Source organism: Marmota monax, unplaced genomic scaffold (assembly GCF_021218885.2).
Source record: "Marmota monax isolate L192 unplaced genomic scaffold, Marmota_monax_Labrador192_F-V1.1 WCK01_AAM20220418_F8-fsc00003, whole genome shotgun sequence".
In the NCBI taxonomy this organism is placed as follows: Eukaryota; Metazoa; Chordata; class Mammalia; order Rodentia; family Sciuridae; genus Marmota; species Marmota monax.
In genome coordinates, this window is record NW_026694084.1 from 28,889,289 (window position 1) to 28,916,439 (window position 27,151).

Consider the following 27,151-nt stretch of genomic DNA (forward strand, 5'->3'; position numbering starts at 1 on the left):
TGCTAATCAAAAATACTGAAAAAAATTATGTCTGTACTGAACATGTACAAACTTTTTCCCCTTTTATTCCCTAGGTGATACAGTATAAGAACTATGTACATAGCATTTATGTTGTATTACGTATTATAAATAATCTAGAGATGATTTAAAGCATACAGAACGTTATGTGTAGGTTGTATGCAAATACTGTACCATTTTGGGTAAGAGACTTGAGCATCCCTATTATCCTCAGGATAGTGGAAGCAATGCCTCCAAGATTCCAAGGATGGCTGGATGCCAGAATTCTAAAACAGTTTTCTAATGAAGCCACAAGGAAATGGCATTTTAAAGAAGCATTCTTAAGTACATTTGAAACACACATTATCTAGAAATTTTAACCTTTAATAATCTTAGTTCTCTGTTGTAAGTGACTACGAGTCAGGAATCTGTCTATCCATAGTTGCTGTTCTTCAATTTGAAAAAAATGTAGGTGTAAGACACCATTCATCCATTCATTTAACACACACAAATTGGGAGTGTTCAAGAAGGAAATCTCTATATGTAGAACTTTGTTAAGTGAAGTTATACTCACACTGCTCTTTGATATTCAATATTTTGGGCAATTTTAGTAAATAATTTTAGAAAGGCAGACTAAAAAGAAACATTGAACTTTTGCTTTAATACCAAAGTGGGAAAGTTAATATAGCAAAACTTAAGAAAGTATTTCTTATTTAGTTCTGGAAATTAGAGAAGCCGGGATAAAGTTAGGAGTCATAGTTTTGACATTATCTGGGAGAAAAAAGTAGTAGTATTCATTTTGCAAGCTGTGTAATATTTATCTGAAATTTCTTTAGAGTCTTGGAAATTCACAGAGGGAATATGAAAAGCAGGTTGTCCTGTACAGTATCCGCAATCAGCTACGATACAGAAATAACTTAGGTGAGTAGAGATGTTTTTATATTGGGGTGGAAATGATGGTTGCTGATTTATTGTTTTCATAAATTCACCCTATTTTTCAATATATATTTCATGGTATTGAAATTATTCCATGTACAAACCTTTAAGGAACGCTGTACTGATCCATTCAAAATGAAACATTTGTATTAGCAAGTACAATTTTCTTTCCAATTCTGATGAAAATTATTTTTTAGATTATTGTTTATAGGTTCATTTTTCCTGTAGAATATTAATCCTAATTCAGTGTTCTCTTTTTGCCTGGGGTGATAAAAGGAAAAGTCTAGTTTTTAATAATTTTTAACTTTGAGTTTTTTTTTGCTGCTATAAATTTTCTAAATAATAAGACTTTAATGAAAAACTTACTATAATAATTGGAAAATTTTTAAACATAGTTGGTTTCATCATTTTTTAAACTCCAATTTTAAAATATTTGCTTTTTATTTGTTAGATTGATTTGGTAATTAATTTGGTATATTAACTCTTATATTTAATTTTTATTTTTGTAGTGCTGGAAATTGACCCCTGGGCCTTGCACATGCTAGGCAAGTGCTCTACCACTGAAATATACCTCTAGTCCTGAGACACTTTTTCTATATAAACCTTTTCCAAATGATTTTTAAAAATATACTTGAGTTCATTGAAAGCTAGCATGCAATTTGTCTATTTTGAAAAGCGATATCTAAGCTGGGTACAGTGAGTGGTGTGTGCCTATAATCCCAGCTACTTTGTGAGGCTGAGGAAGGTGGATTTCAAGTTTGATCTTATCCTGGTCAACATAGTGAGCCCTGTTTCATGTATAGGAAGAAAAGTAACACAGTAAGGGATTTGAGACTCTGGCCTTTGTTTCCTACCTTTTTGTGTTTTCCAATTTAAGGTTTATTTCTCTACTTAAATGTACCATTATACATTTTACTTTTATGCTCAGGTCTATTTCTTGGGGTATAATTGTTCTTTTTTTCCAACTTAGAATACTTTATTTTCTTTTAACTTACATACTTTAAAAAATTGATATTGGTTTGTAAAGTATTTCTTACTACGTTTATAGTGACTATGTAACTAAAAGACACCTGAAAAAAAAAACTGGAAAATTTCCTTCTACAGTTAAACATGTCAAGAAAGATGAACGCAAATACTATGAGGAGCTGCTAAAGTACAGTCGAGATCACCTCATGCTGTATCCTTACCACTTATCAGATATTATGGTGAAGGGTCTGCGGATAACACCATTTTCCTACTATACTGGGATTATGGAGGTAAGTTTATAGTGTGAGTGAACCGTTAAGAATGGGGTGGGACTGCATATCAGGGATACTTTGCGGCTGATGGCCAGCTCTTCAGTTCAGCCCATAGCTACACAAAGAGATAGGGGATGGAAAAAGCTACATTCTGAGTTAAGTTCTGCAGCTAATTGGAACTCACAGGAGCAAAAGCTTCCTAAGTGACTAGAATCTCTTTTGGTAGTATGTATTTAAATGCATGTTGGTAGAACTGTGACCTTTTCTTAGAATAGATCTAGGATCAGGATGAAGTATGGAGATATTAGAACCTTGAGCTCTAACGAGGCATTCTTGTATAGCTTCCATAGGGCAGAGGGTACAGGGCAAATGTCTGGGATTCATAGATTCATTTAGAGTGTTGTGAGAAACCCAGACTTGAAAGTCTGTTCTTCTGTTACTAGGAGGGGACCATAGAGTAAGCCCTACAGTGTGGCATGCTTGCTTTAGGTGACTAAACTAAGATCTCACCACTTCCTGTAATAACTGATGTTGTTTGTCAATATAAATGTATATTTATACACATGATTTCATGTAAGGCAGTTTTGCATTTCAAATTTTAAATTTCTTCTTTTTAAAAGGACATTATGAACAGTGAGAAAAGTTATGATTCATTGCCCAATTTTACTGCTGCTGACTGTAAGTATTTAATTGTACCCAGGGAGGTATGTTGAGATTTTGTCTTTGTGCATGCATGGTGTTGTCTGTCAGTATTGCGATGTGATTTAGTCTGAGACTGAAAAATGTGAACAGCTAGAACATTGTTAATGGAAATTTTATTGTATAATACATATCAAGTGTAAGATTTAATCTAAATGTCTAAAAGAGGAACATTTTGGAGTGGTAGAATCAGGAAAATAGAACTAATCATGTTTTTAGAGAAAGAATTTTTGTTTTGGTCTATTTACCAAATGAAGGAAGAAAATGTTTGTTCAATATTTTTACAACACGATATGTATGGTTTCTACTAACATAATTTGTTGGTGTTTTATTATGTTTATTTTAATGAAGTATGTATTTGAAATGTGACAGTTCTGTTGTATAAGAAGCTTTGCTGAGAAGTACACTTTTACTTCTTAAAATTGGGAGCAGTTCTGCTTTTTAAAAATGTTCTCTTTCAACATTATTCAAGTTTTAGCTTGAGTTCCTCTCTCCCACAGTTTTTTAGTTTAATTTGATACTGATGAACTGTGTCAGTAATTAAAAGATGAATATAAGCTGAGGGTTTTTACTAAAGTCACTTGAGAGTATGTGATATTTCAAGATATTAAATGTTTTTAAAGGAAAGGTTTTTTGTTTTTTTTTTTTTAAAGGTCTGAGGCTTCTTGGCATAGGAAGGAACCAGTATATTGATCTTATGAATCAGTGTAGATCATCAAAAGTAAGTCATTTCCCTTTCTTTTCCCTTGTTTGGCATCTTTATCACAGTCTTTTTTTTTTTTTTTTTTTTTTTTTAATGGTAGAAGTAATGAATTATAATTTCTTTGAGCAAATACCATATAAAAATAATTCCTGAGTATTCTCTAGGTTACAGTTTAAGTGATTATTAAATTTAAAATCAGCATAAAATATTTAGTTTTTAAAATTAATTTTTCTCTGCTTTCCCATCCTGGACTTGGAGCTCAATTAATGGGTGAATAAGTACATATTTTCAAGTACACTTTTCACCTCTTGGCTTTCATTTCTGGATTTTGATTCAGGTTTAATGATTAATGATTTAAGATAATTTACTTGAAACAATTTAAGAATGACTTTCTCCATTCAAGTTTATTTACAATAGTAAGATTTTAAAACATGAGAATTTAAAAGATATTTATTTTTCCTGGTAGAAGCAAACTTACATGATTGGATAAAAGAAGAAGGTGGTCATTTTAGGTTGTCTGCTTGTCTGCAAATTCTCAAGTGTTTGTATTATTGCAGAAATTCTTCAGAAGGAAAACGGCTCGTGATCTTCTGCCCATAAAGCCAGTAGAAATCACCATAGAGGCGTGGTGGGTGGTACAGTCTGGATACATCACAGAAGATGACATCAAGGTAGAGATCTTTAAAATTAAAAACAGAATTTTTTAAACTTACTTTTACAATTTTTAATTGCTGTTATATAATATTTTAAAAAAATAACAATATTTGGTTTCTTACAGAAAATTAAACTCATTCAAAATCTGAAGTAATCTTAGTAGGCTAGGCTATTGGTAGTTTCCAAGATGCTTTTTAACAGTGAGGGAGACTTGACATAGTTCAGGTACAGTATCTGGGCATGTTCATTAGGCAGTAAGTGATATATGATACCATAGCTACCAACAGCAATGATATGGCTGCCATTGCTTTTGAAAACTTGTTGTGTACTTGTGTGACATGTACTCTTGTTATATTTGCTGCTTATATTGTTTCATGTAGTTCTTATAGCAACCCCAAGGGAGAGTATTGTTTGTATCCCATTTCACAGATGAGGAAAGTGAGCACACAGAGCAATTAATTAATGACTCAAATTATGATAGTAGAGGTCAAGGATTTTTACCTAGACGGTTTGCTATGGAACTTGTGTCATTTTGTTGAATTACTATACTGAAAAGATAGGTGCTTCAGTATTATGATACTGTCAAGGTCATGGAAATGGTATTCCTGATGGTCTGACCACATTTAATATAAGTTTTATATGTTTTGGAGGGGGTGTTGATTTAGAGGAATGTGTGGGGGAGGAGTATTGAGGGGACCTCGAGACCAGGTCATATCTATGTGTAGTTGAATATAAGTGAGTAGATGGCCTTTTTTGGGAGTGGTCTGTATTTAATTTTTTCTGGAAGGTATATTAAAGCCAGTAAATACAAGGTTTAGAAATTTGGCTTCAGAATAAGTACTTTCTAATGGAGTTGTCTAACTGCATCATAAGTTAATGAACCTTCTTGTCTCTGATAATGAATATGTGAATATCTGGAATTTGAATCAATTTCTGTTTTGAGAGATTCAGAATCAGCAAATGGATCTAATTCCAGTTCAAAGAAGAGGAGAAGATATTGGTATTTATTAGCAAGACTTATTACTAACCAATAAATATGGTATTTATATAGTGACTTCATTCTCTAAATTCTATTGGTATTATAGATTTTGGCAATTTAAGTAATTTATTTCTGTAGATCTTTGAATTCTAGAGTGATAAATGAAGAGTGTAGAAGTTCATTCAACTAATGACATGGAATTATTGATTTCAATAATGAGTAGATTTCAGGAGACTAAAGAATTAGTTAATTTGGACAGAACTTAATTGAAAATATTTTGCTTTTCTTAGATATGCACTTTGCCTGAGAAATGCGCTATTGATAAGATCATCGATTCAGGCCCTCAACTCTCTGGATCACTAGATTACAATGTAGTACATAGTAAGTGGTTAGTAGAAATGGTCTTTTGTCAATATAAAAGCTTGTTTTAAACCATTGAAAACTAATAGCAATTACTTACCAGTTAGGCACAAATACTACTATTTCCTAAGGGATGTTAATATTTGAAGTGTGACTCTAGTCTGTTGTTTTCCACTTAGTGATATACACTAGAAATTTATACAAATGAATGGTAAGAAAAATTTTAATAGTTCTGAATATATATAGGAAACCAAGATTTTAAAACTTTAATTCTTTTTCTCTTCTGTTTTACTTTTTTCATCTTCACATAGCATTACTTTAAGAATTTTTATGGAAATTAGGAGTCATTTTTTTAAAATTAACTGTTATTAATTTAATAAATGAGATAAAACAAGATGCTTTTGCTTCTGTAGGTTTATATAACAAAGGATTTATTTATCTGGATGTACCGATATCTGATGACAGTTGTATAGCAGGTAAGTCTGGGCTAATATTCTCACTGGTTTTTGAATAGCTACTAGGTGTGGGGCACTATATATCATCCCAATAAATTAGACAAAGATCATTCTAGAATCTTAGGTGTTAAGATTTTTCAAGGAAAAACATTTATTATTATATTGTAATCATTATAATAGTTTACTTAAACTTTTAATTTTCATTTTTATGTTATATTTATCCTGTATTAACCTTGAAGCAGAGTTCTCAGAATCTCAGATCAGATCAGTGTTTTTATAAATTTCATTGTCACCATGTGTAAGCATTTCTTATATATATTCAGCAGTATCATAGAACTGTATATTTTCCTCTTAATGCATCTTATTTTTATATGTTATTGCAGTCTTTTTTGTTTTTATTTCCTTCACCCTCCCTCCATCTGTTTAAGTGAGACCAATATTAAGAGGCTGTGTATTTATTTCCTTCTATACCTAATGAGTATATCAATTTATTAAACCCTTTCCCTGTTGCTGGTTATTGAGGTCATTTTTAGTTTTTTGCCCCTACAATAGTGCTAAGGTTATTAATATCCTTTTTCTGTAGTTTAAATTTCTTGCCACTTTGTAGAATCACTTATAATATTCAGCACTTGTGTGTTACAAGTATGTTTTCTAGTGTGTTTTAATTGTTGTTTTTGCTTATGGTATTTTAAAATTCATACTAAGATATCTAATATTTATGTAATCATATATAAAGTGTCAAATTCCAGTATTCCATACTGTTAACAAATAAGTGGTGACGGGGATTATTTGGTGATGTGAAGGAAATATTCCCTCATGTCAGTGTTGAATGTTGACAGATTATCTTGCTGTAGTGTATTTTGACCTTTATTTGGGCTAACATGTATTTCCAATTCTTTAATAATGCATTTTTAATCATGTGCATACATGAGTTCTATTTTAAACTTGAAAAGACAGCTAAAAAGTTAAACGAAATACTAATTTGGGTTTCTACAGTTGATGGTGTAAAGAATAGAATACTAGTTTAAAAATTTAAAAACCTTTTTAATAAAGAAATGATTTCTGGAAGACAAGTAATAGTGGTTTCCTGTTGCAGTTGGAATATATGAAAGCATTATTCTAGTTCCTGTTCTTATCTGATAAACTGACACTGACTAATTTGAGATCCACCTAAAAAGATTAGTCTTTGTTTCATTTTGACTGACAGTTTGAACACTGACTCACATTAGCTCTAAGTTCTTTTGAAAGAAGCATTCACAGAAGGGCCAAAGGGATGGCTGCTCCATTACAGTGATGTATTCTGCCACATTTAGTACTTGATAGTTTTTGGTGATACAGACAAATCCATGAAATTATAACTGCTTAATTCACCCTACTTTTCACCATGTTACCTCTCTAGCTGGGCCCTAAGTTGGAATAAACCTATGAGAGAAAAGCAGGTTGGCAACATGGAAACAATGAAGTTCAACACAAAAGACACCTGAAGGTGATTTCAGAGGAGGCATTTCAGAAATGTTTCAATAAAAGTACAAACAGTATGGGTGATAAAACAAACACAGATGAGGGGGGACAAATACTTTGAAGGAAATATTCTTTTTTTAAAAAATTAAAATAATTTTTTTTAGTTATAGATGGACACAATACCTTTATTTTGTTTATTTTTATGTGGTACTGAGGATTGAACCCAGTGCCTCACATGTGCAAGGCAAGCGCTCTAGTGGCTGAGCCACAACCCTAGTCCTAGGAAAAATCTTTATAAAGTCTCTGTTATTGAATTAAATATATTTCATCATTGATCATACTTTCTAGCTGAGTATTTTATGTCTGCCCTTTTATTGCTTCTAGATTTCTGTTATGCTTGAGTGGAATGCTTTCAGGATATATAACTAGTCTAAGAATCTTGGAAACTTTAGCTATCCATGTATTTAAATCTGTAGTTTGTTTGGAACTTTAATATTTGATGTGAAATAAGGGTCCAGCTTGGTTTTTTTCTATTTGAATAGCCAGTAGCATTTGGGAAAATGTTAGCTGTTTTTTCATTAACTCATTTATGTTGAGTGGAAGTATGACTTTTGTCACATACTGAATTCCCCTCTATATTGGATCTAATTCTGATATCCTTTTATCTCCCAATGAGACCATGTTTTCTTGATTATGGTGACTTAGAGTAACTTTTAGTATTTGTTGTGACCAGGTTTTCCTTGTGACTATTCCAAGATATTTTTTCTTTTATTTACTCATTTATATAACATTTTTGAGTAGGGAATACTTATGATGCAAAATTCTAAATTTACAAATGAGTGTAAGAGTCTGTCTCCCACTTTTGTGCTTAAGCTACCCAGTTTCTCGTATCCTTTTAGGAGTAAATCTGTGCACATGGGCTTGTACATATACATGCCTATATGCATGTCTGTATATATACTTTTTGATGTGTTTTTATTTTTTCACAGATGAGGTGTGTAATCTAGTTCATACTTTCAGTTTTAACAATATATTAGAGACTGTCTCACTTTTTTTTATATAGAGATGCTATAATTGTAGCTTAGGAAAATTTCTATACTCTTAATGGCTTGGTTTCTTTATCTCTAAAATAGGGGTAACTAGACTAACTGTATAACTCACAGGGTTAAGAGGGGTAAGTGAAATTGTATATGTAAAGTACTTGGGAATACTCCAGTGCTTAGTAAGTGTTTCATAATTGTTCAGTATTATTTTCACACAGCTTATAGTGTAGGAAAAGAAGTAATGCCATTAAATATGGGATTTCCAAAATATTTCTAAAAAGAAGACTTTCATCCTTGAAGTCCCTAGATAACTGGAAATCATAGCACTAAGTTAGAAAAGGACAGGAACCAGATCTATAAAGTATATAACGTGCCCTGAAATGTACATTGTAGTTATATAGTATTTTAATTTAATCACTTGTATTGTGTCTTAAGTTTTGTGTACAATGAGATGGCATTAGGGCCAGGGGACACAGGAATACCCAAATGCTGCTATGCCTAGACACTCCTTTCCCAGGATATTTTCATGGGAAGCGTACATACGGGAGAATGGCAAAGGAAAGCATAGTGCTTCTTTATCACTGGCTGGCAAAGCTCTCTGGTAAATGAGATTTAGAGCATTTGGACCAAATGAGTATGAGTGAAGCTTCAGGTGGACAGCAGTGGTTGGGCCACATGTGTAGAGGGAGGTCTTAACCTTCTCACTATTGTGGAAGAGAGAGAGTACAAAGTCCCAAAGAGCAAATTATACCGGTGACTGCTTATAATTGTGGCAGTCATGCAGATTAAATTCCCCCTCTTCTCAGGATACAGTGAGGTGACAGGGAGAAAGGCAGAGAGCCAGTACTTTCCATCCGTCTGGTCTCTTCTTGAAGTCCTTTTCTGCTTTGGCCTAGTCAGTCCTGCTGCCTGTGAGGCATGGCACATACATCAGAAACCCTTTGCACACTTCCCCTTTCTGAAGCAGCCTCCATACACCTCTACCTTTTGACCAGGTCCATGTCTTTCAACAGTTTCTCTGCCTCAGTAACCCTGAGAGTTCTGTAGAGAATTAAATAATTCTTTGCAAATTTTTGTGGTCTCCCTTCCTAGTTCTTTCTATGTAGGTATTGTTGTATATGACCTAAACTTTGGGAGTTTATGAAACTTTCTGTGGGGTAGATAAAATAAATCAAAAGTTATATTCAGTTCCTAAGGAGGAGGATTCTCTTTTTTGAATACATGTTTTCTTTCTTTTTTTTTTTTAGAGAGAGAGAATTTTTTAATATTTATTTTTTAGTTTTCGGCGGATACACATCTTTGTTTGTATGTGGTTCTGAGGATCGAACCTGGGCCACATGCATGCCAGGCAAGCGCGCTACCGCTTGAGCCACATCCCCAGCCCAAATGAATAGATGTTTTCTTTTAAAAAAATCATGTAACTGAGAAAAGTCTATTTTGTTTATTTTAGTTCCTCCTCTTGAAGGTTTTGTAATGAATCGAGTACAGGGTGATTATTTTGAAACTCTACTCTATAAAATATTTGTTTCAATAGATGAGCACACTAATGTTGCAGAGGTAAGTGTGTTAACATTTTGTGAAAAAAAATCTTAAGAAATAAGTTTATGTAGAGTATGTGTAAAATTTTTAATAATATGGTTAAGATGTGTTCAAATTCTATTCATTGGGAAATTTAGAGACCTTTAATGTATTTAAATGTCACCATTTTTAATTCATGTAAATGCCTAATAAAATTTTTACATCAATAATTTATAATTTGGTTAAATAACTTTGTATGCCTCTTCTTAGTAAAGGATTATATACTATATTTTCTTTTATTAGAGAATTACATTCATACATAGTATTTGGGTTCCCTTTGACATAATTATACATATACAGAATTTGATTTCAATCCCCATTCCCTCTCCCTTTTTTTCTTCCCTTCCCCTTATCTTTCCTGTACTCCATCGATTTTCTTTCCAGTCATTTATTTATTTATTGGTTCTGGGGATTGAACCCAGGGGCACTCAACCACTGAGCCACATCTCCAGCCCTTTTTAATATTTTATTTAGAGACAGGCTCTTGCTGAGTCTCTTAGTCCCTCTCTGAGTTCTTGAGACTGACCTTAAACTCATGATCCTTCTGCCTCAGCCTTTCTTTATTTATTTTTGATTGGTACTTTCTAAATATATGTAAAGGAGATATTCCCCTTGGTACATCTATATATATATATATACACACACATATATACACACACACACACACACATAACATGATTCTGTTAATTCATTCTGTATTTCTTTCCCTTCGTTCCTTCCTTTCTGTAATTTTCCAGCTTTTACTGACTATATATTTTTTTTATTTAGGAATTTTTTAATTTAAATGAGACAAAATTAAAGAGTAAGGAATCTTAAATTGTTATGGTCACTACCTAGATTTATATTACTCTTAGTATCTTAGTGATAAGGAAAGAAAAAAAAACCTCTGAATTAAAAATTTATTCAGTCTTTCAATTATTGATAATTAATTTTTTTTCTGATAATGATTACATTTATCTATTATTGCTGTATGGTGGCTAATAATTCTAAGATGAAAAAATAAATTTTAATTTAATTTTCAGCTTGCCAATGTCCTTGAGATAGACTTATCTCTGGTTAAGGTATGTTATATTTATACTCTTTGTTTGTAATGTGACCAATACATTTTACTAGTTGATTTTTATTTTAATACACTACTGAGAAACAAAGGTATGAGAAATTGTTATTAGCTGCTTTGGGAGAATGCACAGTACAGGCATGTTTGCAGAGAGACAAAAGGGCAAGATGAGGTGCCCTGAATTAGTTTTTTACTGATGAAATGAAAGAGAGCACTAGCACAAATGTGTGCAGCAAGGGAGGCCTGATTGAGATCTTGTAGGGAGCCCAGTCAGTGCCACAATTTTGCCTCATTGGAGTAGATGTAGGAGGGCGAGGCCAGAGAGCGGGGAGCAGGCCTCCCTCAGCCCCCACCACACAGTTGTACATATGAAGACCTGAACAGGCCTACTAAAGAGGCTGTTTTTATTCTAACTGTAGTGTGAAGTGTTTGAGGATCACTAGAGGCGTGTCTCTTATAGTTTTTTTTTTTTTCTTTACAGATATTTTGATGTGTAGTTTATTTTAAATGCTAATTTTCTACATATTCCTTTCAGAATGCTGTTTCAATGTATTGCCGATTAGGCTTTGCCCATAAGAAGGGACAAGTAATAAATTTGGATCAACTTCATTCATCGTGGAAGAATGTTCCATCCGTAAACAGATTAAAGTAACTCATTTAGTGTGACATATGAAAGTTTTCTTTTGGAAAAAAAATTGTATACAAAGAAATTTTATTTATTCAATTTGTCATTTGTGGTATAAACCTTATATATTAGTAATTTCAAATATTTTGTATAAAATGTATCTTTTTTAGAATCTGGTAAAAATTAAGAACCTTCACTATAGAAAAAAGCATATATAATATTGTACACACAATTTTGAAAGATTCTTGAATTCCCTTAAGCCTATCCATGGGTCTTGGTTAGAAGATTTTATTGTATGTGGGCAGAGCATTTTTTGGCCTACAATCTTAACTTCAGACTTGAGTATAAGACTGAAATTAGATTGTTCATAATTTAAGTACTGACTTCAGTGGTTGTTTTTATGTAAGATCATTTTTATGATTTTTAAGTGAATATATTCTCCATTAATAGGAGTACTTTAGATCCACAAAAGATGCTCTTATCATGGGATGGTGGGGAAAGTCGGAGTCCTGTGCAAGAAGCTTCTTCGGCTACTGACACAGACACAAATAGTCAAGAAGATCCAGGTTAGCAATAACTCCATTTATTTAGAGGTTGTTTGTAGGTACAGTATCTGTCTAAACATATACTCTTAATAGTTATTTTATAGTTTTTTCTTTTAAATTTTCTTCACTCAATATGCAGTTTTTGAATATTTACCCCCATATTGGGCATTATACCAAGTCTTAGGGGTATAAAATTGACAAAATATGGCACATTCCTTCTGAGAATTAAATCTAGGGAGAAGAGAGTGCAACTAAAAAAAAATCACAAAATTGAAAGCACCAATTATGGTGCTTGTGGGGTACAAAGAAGAGACCCTTTATTGTCTGGAGAGGTGTGGGAAGCCTTCATGGCAAAGATGTTACTTGGGCTGACAGTGAATGCTAGCCTGCTGGTCAGTGAGGGAAGGCCATTTCAGCCCAAGAGAACAGTATGGGCTAAGCCCAAAGGGAGGTAAAGAGTAATGCGTGAGGGGACTGCTCAGGATTTAATGCTGCTGGGGAGGAGGAACACAACATGGACTTTCTTTCAAGACTTTTGTTACTTGACTCAGGTGACTGGTCTGAAAGGATTAGGCCAGTTAGTCTTGTTCATCTGACAGTTATACCAAGTGTTTATTATTAGTTTTCAAGAAACTTGTTACAAAAGTAAATGCTTTTAAAAAATATTTTTAAAAAAGTCTTTGTGCTTTGAGATAGGTATGCTTGGAATCTCTTATGACTTTAATATTGCTTATATTTGATTTATGTATTTTCATAAATACATTCTAAGTGATAGGCAAAGAATAATTTTTATTTGCCTAAAATTTTTAAATTATGATTTTTTTTTCAGCTGACACAGCTAGTTTAAGCAGTTTGAGTCTGTCTACAGGATATACGAAGCGTATTGCCTTCCTATTTGATTCAACTCTTACTGCCTTTTTAATGATGGGAAATCTTTCACCAGTAAGTCAAATGTTTGTTTAAATATAAAGATGTGTACAAATTAAAATAATTCAGTTGCTCTTATAACTTTGTGTAAGTATTGGATTTATTTCTGAAAACATGTTTGATTTGTTTTATATTCCTTAGAGGATGTAATAATTTTTAGTAAGGGTTGCTTTTGTAATTGGAAGAATCAGCTCCTTATCTCACCTATTTTCAAATTTGACTGTATTGGAAAGTGTAATTAGAAATTACAAGGCTTAATTTCTACAAGTCCTAGAAATATAAGACTTAATATTAGAAATATAAGATATTATGTTTATCTTTTAACTTTATTATTTTTGTTTCTTTTTTGCAGAACTTGAAAAGTCATGCAGTCACAATGTTTGAAGTAGGCAAACTCTCAGATGAATCTCTGGACAGCTTTCTTATAGAACTAGAAAAGGTAAGTTTAGATATCATTTTAGGGGATGGCAGAGCATTTGAAATATTTCCTAGCTTGATGAAATATCATTTATATTGGCTGTTGATTATCATGGATTTTTGGCATATTCTTGCTTATTCTTAGTCATTCCCTACCTTAGTATTATGGCAATCATTTAGACTTAAACACTGAGTGGGCGAATTAATTTTATGATTTTTTTTAAGGTGGTTTGTCTACCTCATCTATCTATTAATATGTTATAATGAGAAATGGGGAATAGAAATCTTCATCTGTATGTAATTTTTTAAATTGAATTTTTTTTAAAATAACCTTTTTTTTCTGGTGTTACTCTTAAGTTTACCTTTTAAGCCATTTTATTTGAAGTTTTTGTTCCTGTTATCTTCAACCTAGAACAGTGTCCCTGGTATCATATTTATGTCCACACTCACTATCCCTTTTAGCATCTTGAAGACTTCAGCCATATTTGCTCTTAGCCACCTTTTCCCCTGTGAGTACAGCCCTAGTTTTTCTTAGCTCTAAATTTTGATGGTCTTTATTGGTGTTTTTTATACCCTGGATATTTTATTCTGTTTTCTGCTCATCTTTATATATGACAGTTGGTGTGCCTAACCTGTTCCTTGGCTAATTTAATAATGAACTCTAAATGAACTCTGTATATTAAATGTGCTATTTAGAGAATTTTTGATGATCCTGTAATTCTTTTATATTTTAAGTATTTTTTATTGCTTCTCCTTCATACGAGTTTTACTTTAATTAATGCAAAATACATATGAGATAATCCTTGCAATTAAGTGGTCTGTTTTACTTTGATCTATATGCTTCATTATTCCTTCAGTGCTTTTTTAAATCACTTGTTAACCCTATTTCTTATAGTGTATCATCTTTTGCTAATTACATTTTACCATGTTCCTGCAATTTTAAGTTCTGGTTTCCTGATTTTTATATTTTTTATATTCAGCTAGTCTTTTTTATCATTTATAGTTTCAAGATCACATCTGCTCTTTTACTTGTTATATATCTGTATTGTTTTTTAACGACATAGTCATTCTTGGGAAAATGTTTTTGGCTGAAGTTTAGTTCTAAAAGTGTTTCTTAGCTATTTTTTAAGTACACTGATTGTCATTAAGCTTAATTAGTTGATCTTGTTAATTTAATACCAGTTAAATTTAATTATATCTTCCCTTTAGACCTCTCTTTCCATTTTTTGTGTTTTTTCCTGGGATATATGTAAATAAAACTATTTTATTTATATATATGTAGGTAAATAAAAACAGGTGACAGACTCATTGTCCAAAGAGCATGCATTAGATATAAGGCCAGTGAAGTCAAGACTTTTGTCTGTTTAGTCTTTATCTCCCAAACTGGTCATGTTATGTAGGAAATACTAGGTAAATCTTGGTGAATGAATTTGAGCTGTGTGTCCATCAGTGACCAACATCCATGTTCACTCACATATTCCAGTGTGCCTCGTAACTGATGATACAAAATTGTGAGCAAAGTGATGAGAATTAGAGGGGCCGTGGATTGGAGTACTTATTGGGTGAAGCAGAATATGGGTTTTAGAGTTTTTAAGCACCCTATTTGAATGATATATGGACCTATAACTTATATAATGGTCTAAGTTAGTATTCTCTTGCTAAAATTATTAGTTTTACTTGTTGGAGTAATTTCTATTATGTTTTTCAGCATTGCCTGAGCAAGTTTTTTTTTTTTAATATTTATTTTTTTGTAGCTGTACAAAATAACTTTTTATTTATTTTTATTGTGGTGCTGAGGATTGAACCCAAGGCCTTGCACATGTGAGGCGAGCACTCTACCACTGAGCCATAACCCCAGCCCCCTGGGCAAGTTTTTGATCTGTTGCTTTTAAATAATGTCCTAATATCTTTATTACATGATTATTGAAATTAATGGCATGAGAGTGGTATTTATTGCAAAAATATGTTTTCTTTTGATTTAGGTTCAGAGCACTGGTGAAGGAGAAGCACAGAGATATTTTGATCATGCACTTACTCTTAGAAACACAATACTATTTCTGAGACATAATAAAGACCTAGTTGCGCAAACTGCTCAGCCAGACCAACCCAATTATGGTATGTTAAATATATGTAATTTTGAAGACATGATTATAAGCAATGTATTCCTAAGACGTTGAAAAGATCCTGCTCATTTATTTAATCATCACTTAAGAGTGTTGTTTAATATAATATATAATTAGTATCGTAGTAATATATAGTTAGTATTGTATAGATACTGAATTTATAACTTGAGGTCTGCTTTATGAATTTCCTTGCCAACTGTTTTCTACTTTATTTTACATTTTCTCCTGTCTTCTTATTTGTTGTATTTAAATCTTATTACCTACAAATAGAGTTGGAATATGTACTTAACTCACTGAATGGAATTTAGAATAGGCATCAATCAGCTCTTGAGGGATAAACAAAAGCTCAAATTTAGTTAATGTAGGAGGATAATGAGAGAAGGATAGATTCTATCATTTGAACCTCTTGTTCAAATGCTTCTACAATATTCAGTAAAGTATTTTACTTTGAAATATGAAAATGAAAACAAATAAAAAGAAGTAGTAGCACTTTTAGTGTGTTGATGAACTCTGAAGTAGCTGTTGCTCTGTCACTAAGTTACTATGAGTGACATCAGTTGCACTGATGGTACCAGAATCTCTACCCAGAGTTGGTGATTCAGAAGATTTTAAGTTGGAGAAAGACACCCAGGAATGCGTGTTTTAAAAAAGGTGATTCTTGGATTCAGCTGCAGTTGGGCACTCCTGGAACAGTATTTGGCTTAAGTCCTTGGACATTCATAAGAATTCATCTTGGGAATTTGTAAATCCTCATTGCCACTGTAAATCCTCATTTGTAAATCCTCATTTTTTAGGTAAATGAAATTAAATTTACCTAAAAATTCTATTTTTTTCTGGGCAAGAAGCATCATTTTCTTAGTTATGTCCATTTTCATTTTATTTCTCTCTCTAGCATCTGGCTCTCTCTTCAGCTCAGTTGAAAAATTTAAGGAAGGAATCAAGTAGCACTTTAACATGAGTTGTCAAATAGGTGAGAACAAAGTAGGCAGGTAGTTTAGCTGAATAGGCTGGACTCACTCAATATCTAGTGACTTACTATTATACTCTTATTGTGTCTTAGCAGAATCATAAATTGTCGTTTGCTGGGGGCTCTTTTTTTGAGATTATTCATAAATAGTTAAATAGTTAAAACTGAGAATACTAAAACACCAAATGCCAAGAGTCTGAAGAACTTGCATTTATTGATAAGTAACCTTTTTTGCTACCAAATTTTAGATTATGCAATCAGGCATAACGTTGAAAGATGTCTTTGTATATAAGTTTCCTTACTTTCTGTCAAAACAAGATTTGATCTTATCTTGTACTTATTCTGCTCAACCCTGAAATTGGTTGTTTCTCTTAAGAGCAGTTTTTTTTCCCGGGGAGTGGTGTTAAAGACCAAGATCCTGGTGATGGTTATGCTCAGTTGCCCTTTTCACTAGGTTGTATTTTTTTAAGATGCATTCTTGCTTGAGGGAGGAGATAGTGCACTGTTTTGTACATTTCAACATTAAACATCTCATTTTAGACAGCAGTAGGATTTGGTGTTTTCCTAAAAGATTAACAACAGGGACCCGGAGTCCATGCTTTATGGACCAGTGGTCTGTGGCACAGATTTCTAAATGAGGAGTGCTTGTCCCTGTGCTAAAATCAGAATTGACTGTGATTCTTTTTGTAGCGCTTAGAAGCTGAGGGAGAGGGGGACACAGCTTCCCTTGGTACTTAGGTTATTGTAATATGCCATATAGTGGCTGGGTATTAAGGGAAAACAAGCTTGTTTTGTTAAAGTAGAAGATAGACTGAAGAAACAGCATTAGACAGGTTTCATTCTAGACCACAGAATAAAAACTTTGTATCTCAAAGTGTCTTAATTGTCTCCTTGGAAATTTGGTACTTCTTAAAATAGAGGTATTCAATCTTTATTTATTTATTTTTTGTACTAGAATTGAACTCAGGGGTGCTTAAAGTCAATTATCAATAATATATCTTCAGTATTTCTGTTTCACATGGTTGTTTCATTCTCTGTGTGCTTAATCATAATTCAGGTTTTCCCTTGGATCTCTTACGCTGTGAAAGCCTCCTTGGTTTGGACCCTGCCACTTGCAGCAGAGTTCTAAACAAAAATTATACACTGCTTGTTTCCATGGCTCCTCTCACCAATGAAATCCGGCCAATCAGCAGCTGTACCCCTCAGGTAAAGCCCCACTTGGAAGATGCACTTGGTGTAGTACCATCATTTCAATATGGGGCTGGGGTTATAGCTCAGCGGTAGAGCACTCGCCTTACACGTGCAAGGCCCTGGGTTCGATCCTCAGCACCACATAAAAAATAAATAAATAAATAAAATAAAGTTATTAAAAAAGAAAAGAAAATGATTTTATTTTCCTAATGTTCAATTTGCAGATACCAAATGTTAAAGGAACTGACTTAGAAAGCACTTGTATATTTTATGCTATTATGTTTAATTTATGAAGTCTAATTTGTATATTTAATTGATGCATCATCTAGTGACTTGTGACACATTAGATTAAAATTTATTCATGTGCAAAATATTTTCAAGAGAATGTTCTGGGGTGCTCCAAGAAGAAAGTTTGGATCATTTTGAAGGGTATGATAAATTTAATCAGAAAAATCAAATGTTTTAAAAGGGGATTGTGGTGCTGAATTAGCCAGAGATGGTACTTGAAAGCTAGAACTCTCGTTAACTCTAGAATTTATATGTGAAAACTACTTCTGGTCTTTTACTTTTTAAAAATAAATCAATTGCATCTATTGTATACTTAGCTAGGAAGTAGTTGTATTTTCAAAGAGTGGAGATATGGTGAAGGGGCGAAGCCCAGATTCAGACTTATACAGTCTGGTCTCTTAACTGCAGGGATAGGATGTGCCTTCTTAATTACAGTATAAAGCAAAATTATTTTAGTCAAACACTTAACATTTACTTTTATAAGGACAATGGCAATTAAAATTTATATGAAGCATTTGTTGTTTATAAGACTATTATTCTTGATCACTTGTGAAATTTGTTTTCTTTATATAAGTATTACAACTTGAGCTTACCTCTTTTATGATTGTAGCATATTGGACCAGCTATCCCAGAAGTCAGTTCTGTCTGGTTTAAACTGTACATTTACTTTATCACTGGGCAAGGACCACCATCTCTCTTACTGTCCAAAGGTACAAGACTTCGAAAACTCCCAGATATATTCCAGGTGTGTATGTGGGGTTTTTCTTAAAAATTTTAAGGGTAGAAATTGGTAAGCAGTATTATAGATAACTTTAAATTTTTTTTTCTTATTTTTAACTGCCATTCTATCTTTTATTCATTTCTTTCCAATAGGGTTATGATCGATTACTCATAACATCTTGGGGTCACGATCCTGGGGTAGTTCCTACGTCAAATGTACTCACGATGTTGAATGATGCTTTAACACATTCTGCGGTTTTAATTCAGGTACACTTACATCATTTCAGAAAATTAATTTGGGATTTTTATTGTAAAGATCATAATTTGCCTAGCTTTCTACTGAGTTTCAATCAGATATCAGTAATTCAGATTTATAAAGTTGAAACAGGGAATCAGATCTGGGTTTTAGTCCTGGTCCTTTGACATTATGGGGATGGAAGAAACGACATATGCTTTGAAGTTAGAGTCGGGTTTGAATTTTGACCTCACTTTTGCTAGCTCTGTGGCCAGCATCCTTTTTTAAATAATAGTTTTATGGAGATATAATTCATATACTATACAGTTTATGAATTTGAATTATACAATTCAGTAGTTTTTAGTATATTTACAGATATATGCAGTTGTTAATATATTCAGTTTTGGACATGCCCATTATCTCAGAAGTAAACTCTGTACCATTTAGTTATCATTCTCATATGTTCTTTTCCCCCTTACCCCTAAGTATAGCACAAATGTCTCTACAGATTGCCTACTCTTGAGTGTACATGTACATAGAATCGTAAATTTGTTTTGTGTGAGAAAGACACTGACTTTGATTTAGCATAATGTTTTCAAAGTTCATCATATTAAAGAATGTATCAGTACTTTGTTCCTCTTTATGACTAAATTAATATTTCATTGTATGGATATACCACATTGATGGATAATTGGGTTTCCATCTTTTGGCTGTTGTGAGTAGTGCCGTTATACTAACTTGTGTACACATTTTATATGGACGTGTGTTTTGCTTCTCTTGGGTATATACCTTGGAGTGGAATTGCTGGGTCATGTGTTAATTCTGTGCTTAACCATTTAAGGAACTGCCTGCCAGAACAGACTGACCAAAGTATCTGTTCCAGTTTGCATTCCTACCACCACTTGATATTTATCTGGCTGTTTGGTCATAGCCACTATAGGGAGTGTGAAGTGGAGTATCATTACAATTTTGTTTTGTCATATCCTGATGACTAATAATGTCAAATCTCCTTTCATGTACTTCTTGGGCTATGTGACATTTTGGTAATACTCCTATATTTTATTTCCTTTCTATAAAATAAGAGATGGCAGTGTGTACTATATAATAACAAATAATAATAATAGCAGCCAGTGATGAGATGGGAAATGTACGCACATAGAGTTGTTGAGAGAATGAAATGAGAGTATGCATATGAAGTATGTAGTGTACTTTTTCATAACTGAAATATCTAATTGAGATTTCACTAATTAGTTCAACTGGCAGTGGAATGTGCTAAATTCTGTGCTACTTAATATGGATATGCAAACGAGACATCTTTTCCATCTTCAGCAATTTAAGTCTGGTGGGAAAAGTTGAATGATAAGTTTCAATTTATGCTTTGTGCTGAATAGAATTATCTCCATTGTTTAAAGGGAAGTACCTAATCCAGCCTTGGGAATTGGGGGCTAAGCTCCTTAGAGAAGCGAGAGACAGGTAAGTATAAGAGGAGGATTTAAGAGAGTCAGGCTGGGCAGAGGGGTCAGCATGAATAAATCTCTCAGCAGGGAGGTTTCTTTTCCCCCCTTTATTAATGTTTCCCTAAGAACTAACATAGCACTGACTTCTCGTAGTTGCTCAATTAATGTTTGATGAATAAATTAATAGGGATATGAAGTGGCATAACTTATTCTGGGGTCTGCAAGTTGTTTGGTACTTTTGAGAGGTGGATTGGAGCATTTTAGGATCATAGTCAGAAATAAGTCTGGAGAAGCAGGCAAACCCTGGAGTATATCATGAATGTCCTGCTGTCGAGCTTAGGGTTTAGCCTATAGATTTGTGGCAGCACTTAAGAAGCAAGGAATTAACATCGTCAAGTGTATTTTAGGATTCAGCCTGGGAACCATACTGAGAATGGATGGACAGGGTGAAGACACCTGAAGCAAGAGGATAGATTAGGGTGGTGTGTAGCAGTTTAGTTAAGGGGTTAAGTCAGGGAAATGGTAAGAAACGAAAAGAAATAATGGGTTTAAGAACTACTACAAACAAATAGAAATGAGCAGATGTCTGAGAAGGCTGTGGGAAGAGGTGGAATGGTTCCCGGTTGGTAGGCTTGTGAAGGTACAAGGGTGCTGCTGATGCCACCACTCAAGAGAATACTGGAGGAAGAGCTGGTTTGTCGAAATTTAAAACATGTTACAAATTAATATTTTGATGGAAATTGTGATTTTATTTTTGGGCATGTTGTATATGAAGTGCCTGTTCAGGTGATAGAGGGGCAATGGGGGATAATCTGAAATTCAAACAAGGTTGGACGGGGAGGATGTCCTAGTGTCCATGTCTGCACATAGGTGGTGGTTAAACATCTGAGAGGATGAAATTAGCCAGAGAAAACATTTGGTAGGGGTGCTAGGGAGAGAGAACATAATGGAACTGGCTGGATGTGATCAGGGCAGACAGCCTGAATTCATATCTTGGTTCTACCACTTATTAGTCATGTGAGCAAGTTACATAACTTCCCTGAACTTTAGTGTCTTTACTTGTTGCCTGGAGATAACAAAGTCCATATCTTTATCAGATTGTTGAAAGAAATGGCTGAGATGGATAATTGACTAAATGCTTAGCGTGGTGCTTAGCTCACCGATATGACTGCGGTGATAATGACAGTGGAAGTAGAGTGAGGGGGCAGTGGTGACCCCTTACTCTTTTCTGTCACTTTTGATCAGCCATTCACTTTTTTGAGCCTTAGTTTTCCTTACCTGTAAAACAAGGGGTGAGATTGCCCAGATCTATTCTATAGGCAGTAAGTTTTCAATAAGTCAAACTAAATTAATTCTTTGGCATGGAAAAACATGGATAGAAAAATATAACCAAATAAGTAAATGGCACCTGTTTTTAAAGCGTTCGTTAAACAATTGTGCTTTTGCTAAAAGAAAAAAAAAGAATGCCTCCTTTATTATATTTTACCGAAAATTTTCACCTTTTTGGAATTTTTTAAAAATTACAAATTAAGTTTTTTTAATTAAAATCATTGCAATCACCCAGTTTAGGATTAAGTCATATATTTTATCAATAGGATACAAAAGAGCTGTTAAATATATTCATACTGCTAAAATGAGTGTGCTTTCTTTTGGATGTATCAGAGATTCCTGAGTTTTGAGGAATTGCATATAAGCAAAACTTTAAAACAAAATAACAAAATTCATGTGAATAGTAATTGAATGTGATGGATGAAACTAAATTATAACATTGGAGTGGCATGGGTGGACAGATTTTTTTTTAAGATAATTTTTTAATTTATAGTTCACATGCTTCAGAATAAAATACTAGATGGGCATGGTGGTACACACCTGTATTCCCAGCTACTCAGGAGGCTGAGGCAAGAGGATCACAAGTTCAAAGCCAGTCTCAGCAATTTATTGAGGCCCTAAGCAACTTAGTGAGACCCTGACTTAAAATAAAAAATAAAAAGGGCTAGGGATATGACTTAATGGTTAACTGCCCCTGGGTTTAATACCTGGCATGCATAAACAAACAAACAAATACATACATACATACATACATACATAAATGCAAGCAAGCAACTAAAATGGGTACAAAGAAAGCCCCTTCTAATCCTGTCTACCCATTTTGCACTCATCTATCATTCATATAAGATAATCACATTTATTAGTTTCTATTGTGTCCTTCTTTTTGTAAATGTGAGTAATTATACACCAATGTTCTCCTTGCTTTTTCCATTTGCCATTAGATTTTCCCATTTTTAGTTCATAAAGGACTTCCTCCTTTTTTTTAACAGCTGCATGAAAATATGTGCCATAATTTATTTAAACAATTGGTGACCATTTTGTTCTTAATTATATGTAGTTATATTGTTGTATCAAGTGTCTTTGGCTATATGCCATTTCAGGGTAAGTTTTTGAGGTTTTTGTTCCTGTTTCTGGTATGCCATGTGACTGGGGATTCTTGCATTTCTTTCAGAACAACAGCTAACTTTGTGCTCGTGCACTTTACCTCATTCATTCTTCATTTGATTCACACCTACCCGATTTATCTGTTAATTAGCCTCTGTTTTTTTCATGTGCTCAATTTGAGAAACATCGACCTATATGTTCACATACACATAAGATTGTCATTGTTGGATGTAGAAAAATAAAAAATCATTGAAAGCATTCTGATGGAGTATTTATGTGGAAAATAGCATCATAGGACACAATCTTATTTATTGTTGTGTATCAGTGATTAGAAACGTAGGTTTCTTGTATACCTTTCAACTCTTGTTTCTTTATGTTTAGGGACATGGTTTGCATGGGATAGGAGAAACTGTCCATATACCGTTTCCATTTGATGAAACAGAACTGCAAGGAGGTACTCTTTGAATTGTATCCATTTGATTTTATCATTAATCATGTCAACTGTTTGATGGAAAACATGATGGAAAGTGAATTCTTAACATTTTTAAGTTCTAGATTTTTACCATTCTGCTATTTAAGCATATTGGAAAAGGTAGCTTTTTTGTCATGTGCTTTTTCCCTCGGAATTCAAAGATGAAGATCCATTTAGTAGCTTTGAAAGAATATTAGGCTGTCTTGGAAGTGAAGAGAGTAAGTAGATATTTGCCTGGATGGAAGATTTTCTGTATGTTTTGCCTTTGAGGTTCCTTGAGAGGTTGTTTGAAGGTTGAGGGAGAAGCCAGAATTGGGGAATATTTTGTGCCTAAGAAGTTTATGTTTTTTACCATGTGTTTGATACATTCTTTTTCAGAGACTCCTCAAAGTATTCAAAGCAGTTTTCAATGTCATTGGAAATCCAAACAATATACACTTATGGAGTGCTGCTAGAATTTTAATGCTTTTGTATTTTAATTTTAATCATTTAAAAATTTTAGATAGTTTTAAAATGGATGCTAATGAACATTTGTATAAATTTTATGGTATGCAGAGCACATGCATATATTTCTTTTAATTTTAGTATTTTTTTTTGCTATTAAATTTCATTTTTGGTACTAGAAGGGATTTGAGTGGATGCTGAGTTTGTGCTGAGTCAAGCTAGTGAGAAATAGAGGAGGAGACTTTGTTTATTATCTCTAGAATCGGATATAAGCTATAGTACATTTGATGGAAGATGCTCAGAAAATTTCTGTGAAAACAAATTCATCTGTCCTTTTGTAATATAGAAGATAACTTTTCTCTTTTGAATATTAAGAAATGATATGCAGATGTCCTCTGGTATCCATGAAAGATTGGTTCCAAGAATCTACCCCCCCCCCGCCACCCGCAGTCTCCAGATCCTCAAGTCCCTTATAGAAGATGTTTATAACTGGCACACATCTCCCAGCATATTCTAGATTATTTATAATATCTACTGCATTGTAGATGCTATGTAAATAGTTGTTATAGTGTTTTTTTTTTTTTTTTTAAAGAATAGTGACCAAAAAAGTCGGTTCAATACAGCTGCAGCTTATTTTTCCCCAAATATTTTTGATCTTGGCTTGTTGAATTTGAGGATGCAGAATTCTCATTTTCAGAGGATCAACTGTATTCAAAAGAGAAGTTCTGTATGATTAAACCTTACACTTATATAGCACTTCTCTTTCCTGCTTCATGTAAAACTGTTGCATTGTAATCTGTTTTTCAGATTTTTAGAGCCATATTGCATGGATTTTAGAGAATAGTGAATAGTTCAAATAACTGAACTTATATTCCTAGAAGAACTTAATGTTCTTCTACAAAGTTAGTCACCACTTACTTTCCCCTCTTCTCCAAAGTAGGGGAAAGGAAGGAGAATTGTGTTAATGTTGCCTTCCTTTTTATATGTTACCATGTTTGAAATTAAGATGCTTTCTTCTGCTTGTTGTGAATAAATGTGTATAAAATCTGGAGAATAGAGATTTCTTTCTCAAAATAGTCTCTATTCAGAAATGAATACTTCTCTGCATCTACCTTTTCTACTTAATCCTATAATACTTCATAAATTCTAAGGAAAAAATAATTGTTTACCTGGAGCTACAGGATAGTGACATATGGAAGGGACAGTAACAATAGGATCTTAAGTTTTATAAAATCTTAAGAACTGCTGGGGCTATAGCTCAGGGTAGAGTGCTTGCTTAGCATGTACAAGGCCTTGGGTTCAAACCCCACCACTAAAATATAAATGAATAGAAATAAATGGAAATTTAAAATTTCAAGAACTGATTAATGGGAATTTAAAGAAGAATATCTTTACACTTGGATATAGAGCATCTTTCTCATTTATTCATTCACGTATTAATGAAAACTCAAGCTAATATCTAAAAAAATTTATCAGACATATGATTTCAAATATGATTTTTAGTATAAATTTTTAAAAGAATATTCATATTTTTAAAAACCATAACTAATACTTGATATATTTCCTGATAAAAGCCCTCCAAATAAGTATTTGAAGCATAATAGAACTAAAAAGAGAAGACTAGCAAATTTGCCAGATTTCCTATTTTGCTTGCTTATTAGCAGGTAAATTGTTTTGCTATAGTAAATGTCTTTAGAAGATTGTAAACAATATGAAAAAGGTTTTTATTTTCTTACATTGAATTTTTAAAAATTGGATTCAGTCTTGATTGATTAAAGAATAAAAGTACTTCAAAAATTATTTAGGAAAGAAAAGTATCTTTAAGTGTTTGGTGTTATGTAATAGAACTGTTTACTAATGCAACATCATCTTTTTGTTCTTAGAATTTACTCGTGTCAATATGGGTGTTCATAAAGCATTACAAATATTAAGGAACAAAGTGGACTTGCAGCATTTCTGTGGATATATCACCATGTTGAATTCTTCTAGCCAACTTGCAAGTAGAAAACTCAGTGATGCTTCTGATGAGAGAGGTTAGCTAAGAATTGAGTTCTTTGAATTAAGATAACTGGTTTTAACACAATCTTAATATATAAAAAGCAGCAGACCTTTATGTGAATGTTGAATTGGTTAATGATATTCTGGATCATTATTTGGACAAACTTCAGTTGTTTAAGTGGAGAAAACACCAAGGTGCATAATTAAAGAAGTGATGCTCTCAGGTTGGAATACAGGGTGGCTGTTGGGCTTTAGCCCCTTACTGTCAGATCTGTGTTTATAGGCTTTGAATTAAGTTAGCCTCAGTGGGTAATGTTTCGAAATTCAAGTTATTTTGTAAAAACATTTTTAAAATTGACTTCGTAGTTAGTTTCCAAGTTCTGTGATTTGGATTTTAGAAGTATCTCTTATATTTATTTCTTTCCCTCTCTCTTCTTTTTTAATTCTCTGTAATTGCCAATCTAGTCTGGTTCTTGATACCATAAACCTGTATTGCACCATTTCCTGCTTAGCCTTCCTGTCCTATTTATATCTCCAATCCGTCTTGCATATTAACACCAGCTTATTATGCTATATTCTTTCTTTTTAATCTAAAAATCCATTTTCAAATCACCTTCTCCTGCTTACTGTTGTTTTTATGCTTTTATAATATTGGCTTGTATCTGGCTTTGGTTGCCATGGTGCCAGCTCTAGTCCATTCACTCTACAAGACCTTTCAATTCAAGTGTCTCTTATGGTTGAATCTATTTAATTTAGTTTGAAATTTTGAGAAAATGTGATTGATTGCTACCCATCCAGATGTCTCCCCTTGAGTTAGATATCTACTCCTGGTCTATTATCTTTTGCCAAAGGAGTTGAAATTGCTTTCAACAACTGATCGCCAAATATTGCAGGGACATTTTCCAGAGAAGAGGGCTTAGTCATTTCAGAGCTGTCATTTTTTATGTCATTCATTTCACAAAACAATGTAAGCAATAAATAACCTGTTTAAGAGCTGGAGATCTTATTTTAAGTGGTAAGTGAGAAGTTAAAAGACTGATGGGGGGACTGCTTAGAGGGCTGGCAGGAGTCAGAGAAGGTGTATCTCAGCCCAAGGTGTATTTTGAGCCATCAGGGAAGGTCTGTTAGAGTAGGGATAGTTGGAACTGA

At 33.2% G+C, this 27,151-nt stretch overlaps 1 protein-coding gene across 4 annotated transcripts in view; it reads left to right on the forward strand.

Annotated features, from left to right (window-relative positions):
• Fam91a1 (family with sequence similarity 91 member A1) overlaps positions 1–27,151 on the forward strand; it is a 184,635-nt gene that overhangs the window by 149,735 nt on the left and 7,749 nt on the right. For 3 of the 4 annotated variants that reach the window (XM_046464997.2, XM_046464996.2, XM_046464998.2), the window contains 19 exons: positions 834–918; positions 2,038–2,189; positions 2,792–2,849; positions 3,524–3,591; positions 4,131–4,244; positions 5,497–5,587; positions 5,980–6,042; positions 9,976–10,082; positions 11,126–11,164; positions 11,696–11,808; positions 12,236–12,351; positions 13,160–13,272; positions 13,610–13,696; positions 15,657–15,789; positions 17,822–17,970; positions 18,854–18,988; positions 19,117–19,230; positions 23,470–23,542; positions 25,888–26,037. In XM_046464997.2, coding sequence (XP_046320953.1) covers positions 834–918; positions 2,038–2,189; positions 2,792–2,849; positions 3,524–3,591; positions 4,131–4,244; positions 5,497–5,587; positions 5,980–6,042; positions 9,976–10,082; positions 11,126–11,164; positions 11,696–11,808; positions 12,236–12,351; positions 13,160–13,272; positions 13,610–13,696; positions 15,657–15,789; positions 17,822–17,970; positions 18,854–18,988; positions 19,117–19,230; positions 23,470–23,542; positions 25,888–26,037 — 1,960 coding nt within the window. Of the gene's footprint in view, positions 1–833; positions 919–2,037; positions 2,190–2,791; positions 2,850–3,523; positions 3,592–4,130; positions 4,245–5,496; positions 5,595–5,979; positions 6,043–9,975; positions 10,083–11,125; positions 11,165–11,695; positions 11,809–12,235; positions 12,352–13,159; positions 13,273–13,609; positions 13,697–15,656; positions 15,790–17,821; positions 17,971–18,853; positions 18,989–19,116; positions 19,231–23,469; positions 23,543–25,887; positions 26,038–27,151 lie in introns of those variants that run through there. The other variant, XM_046464999.1, reaches the window with a different exon arrangement.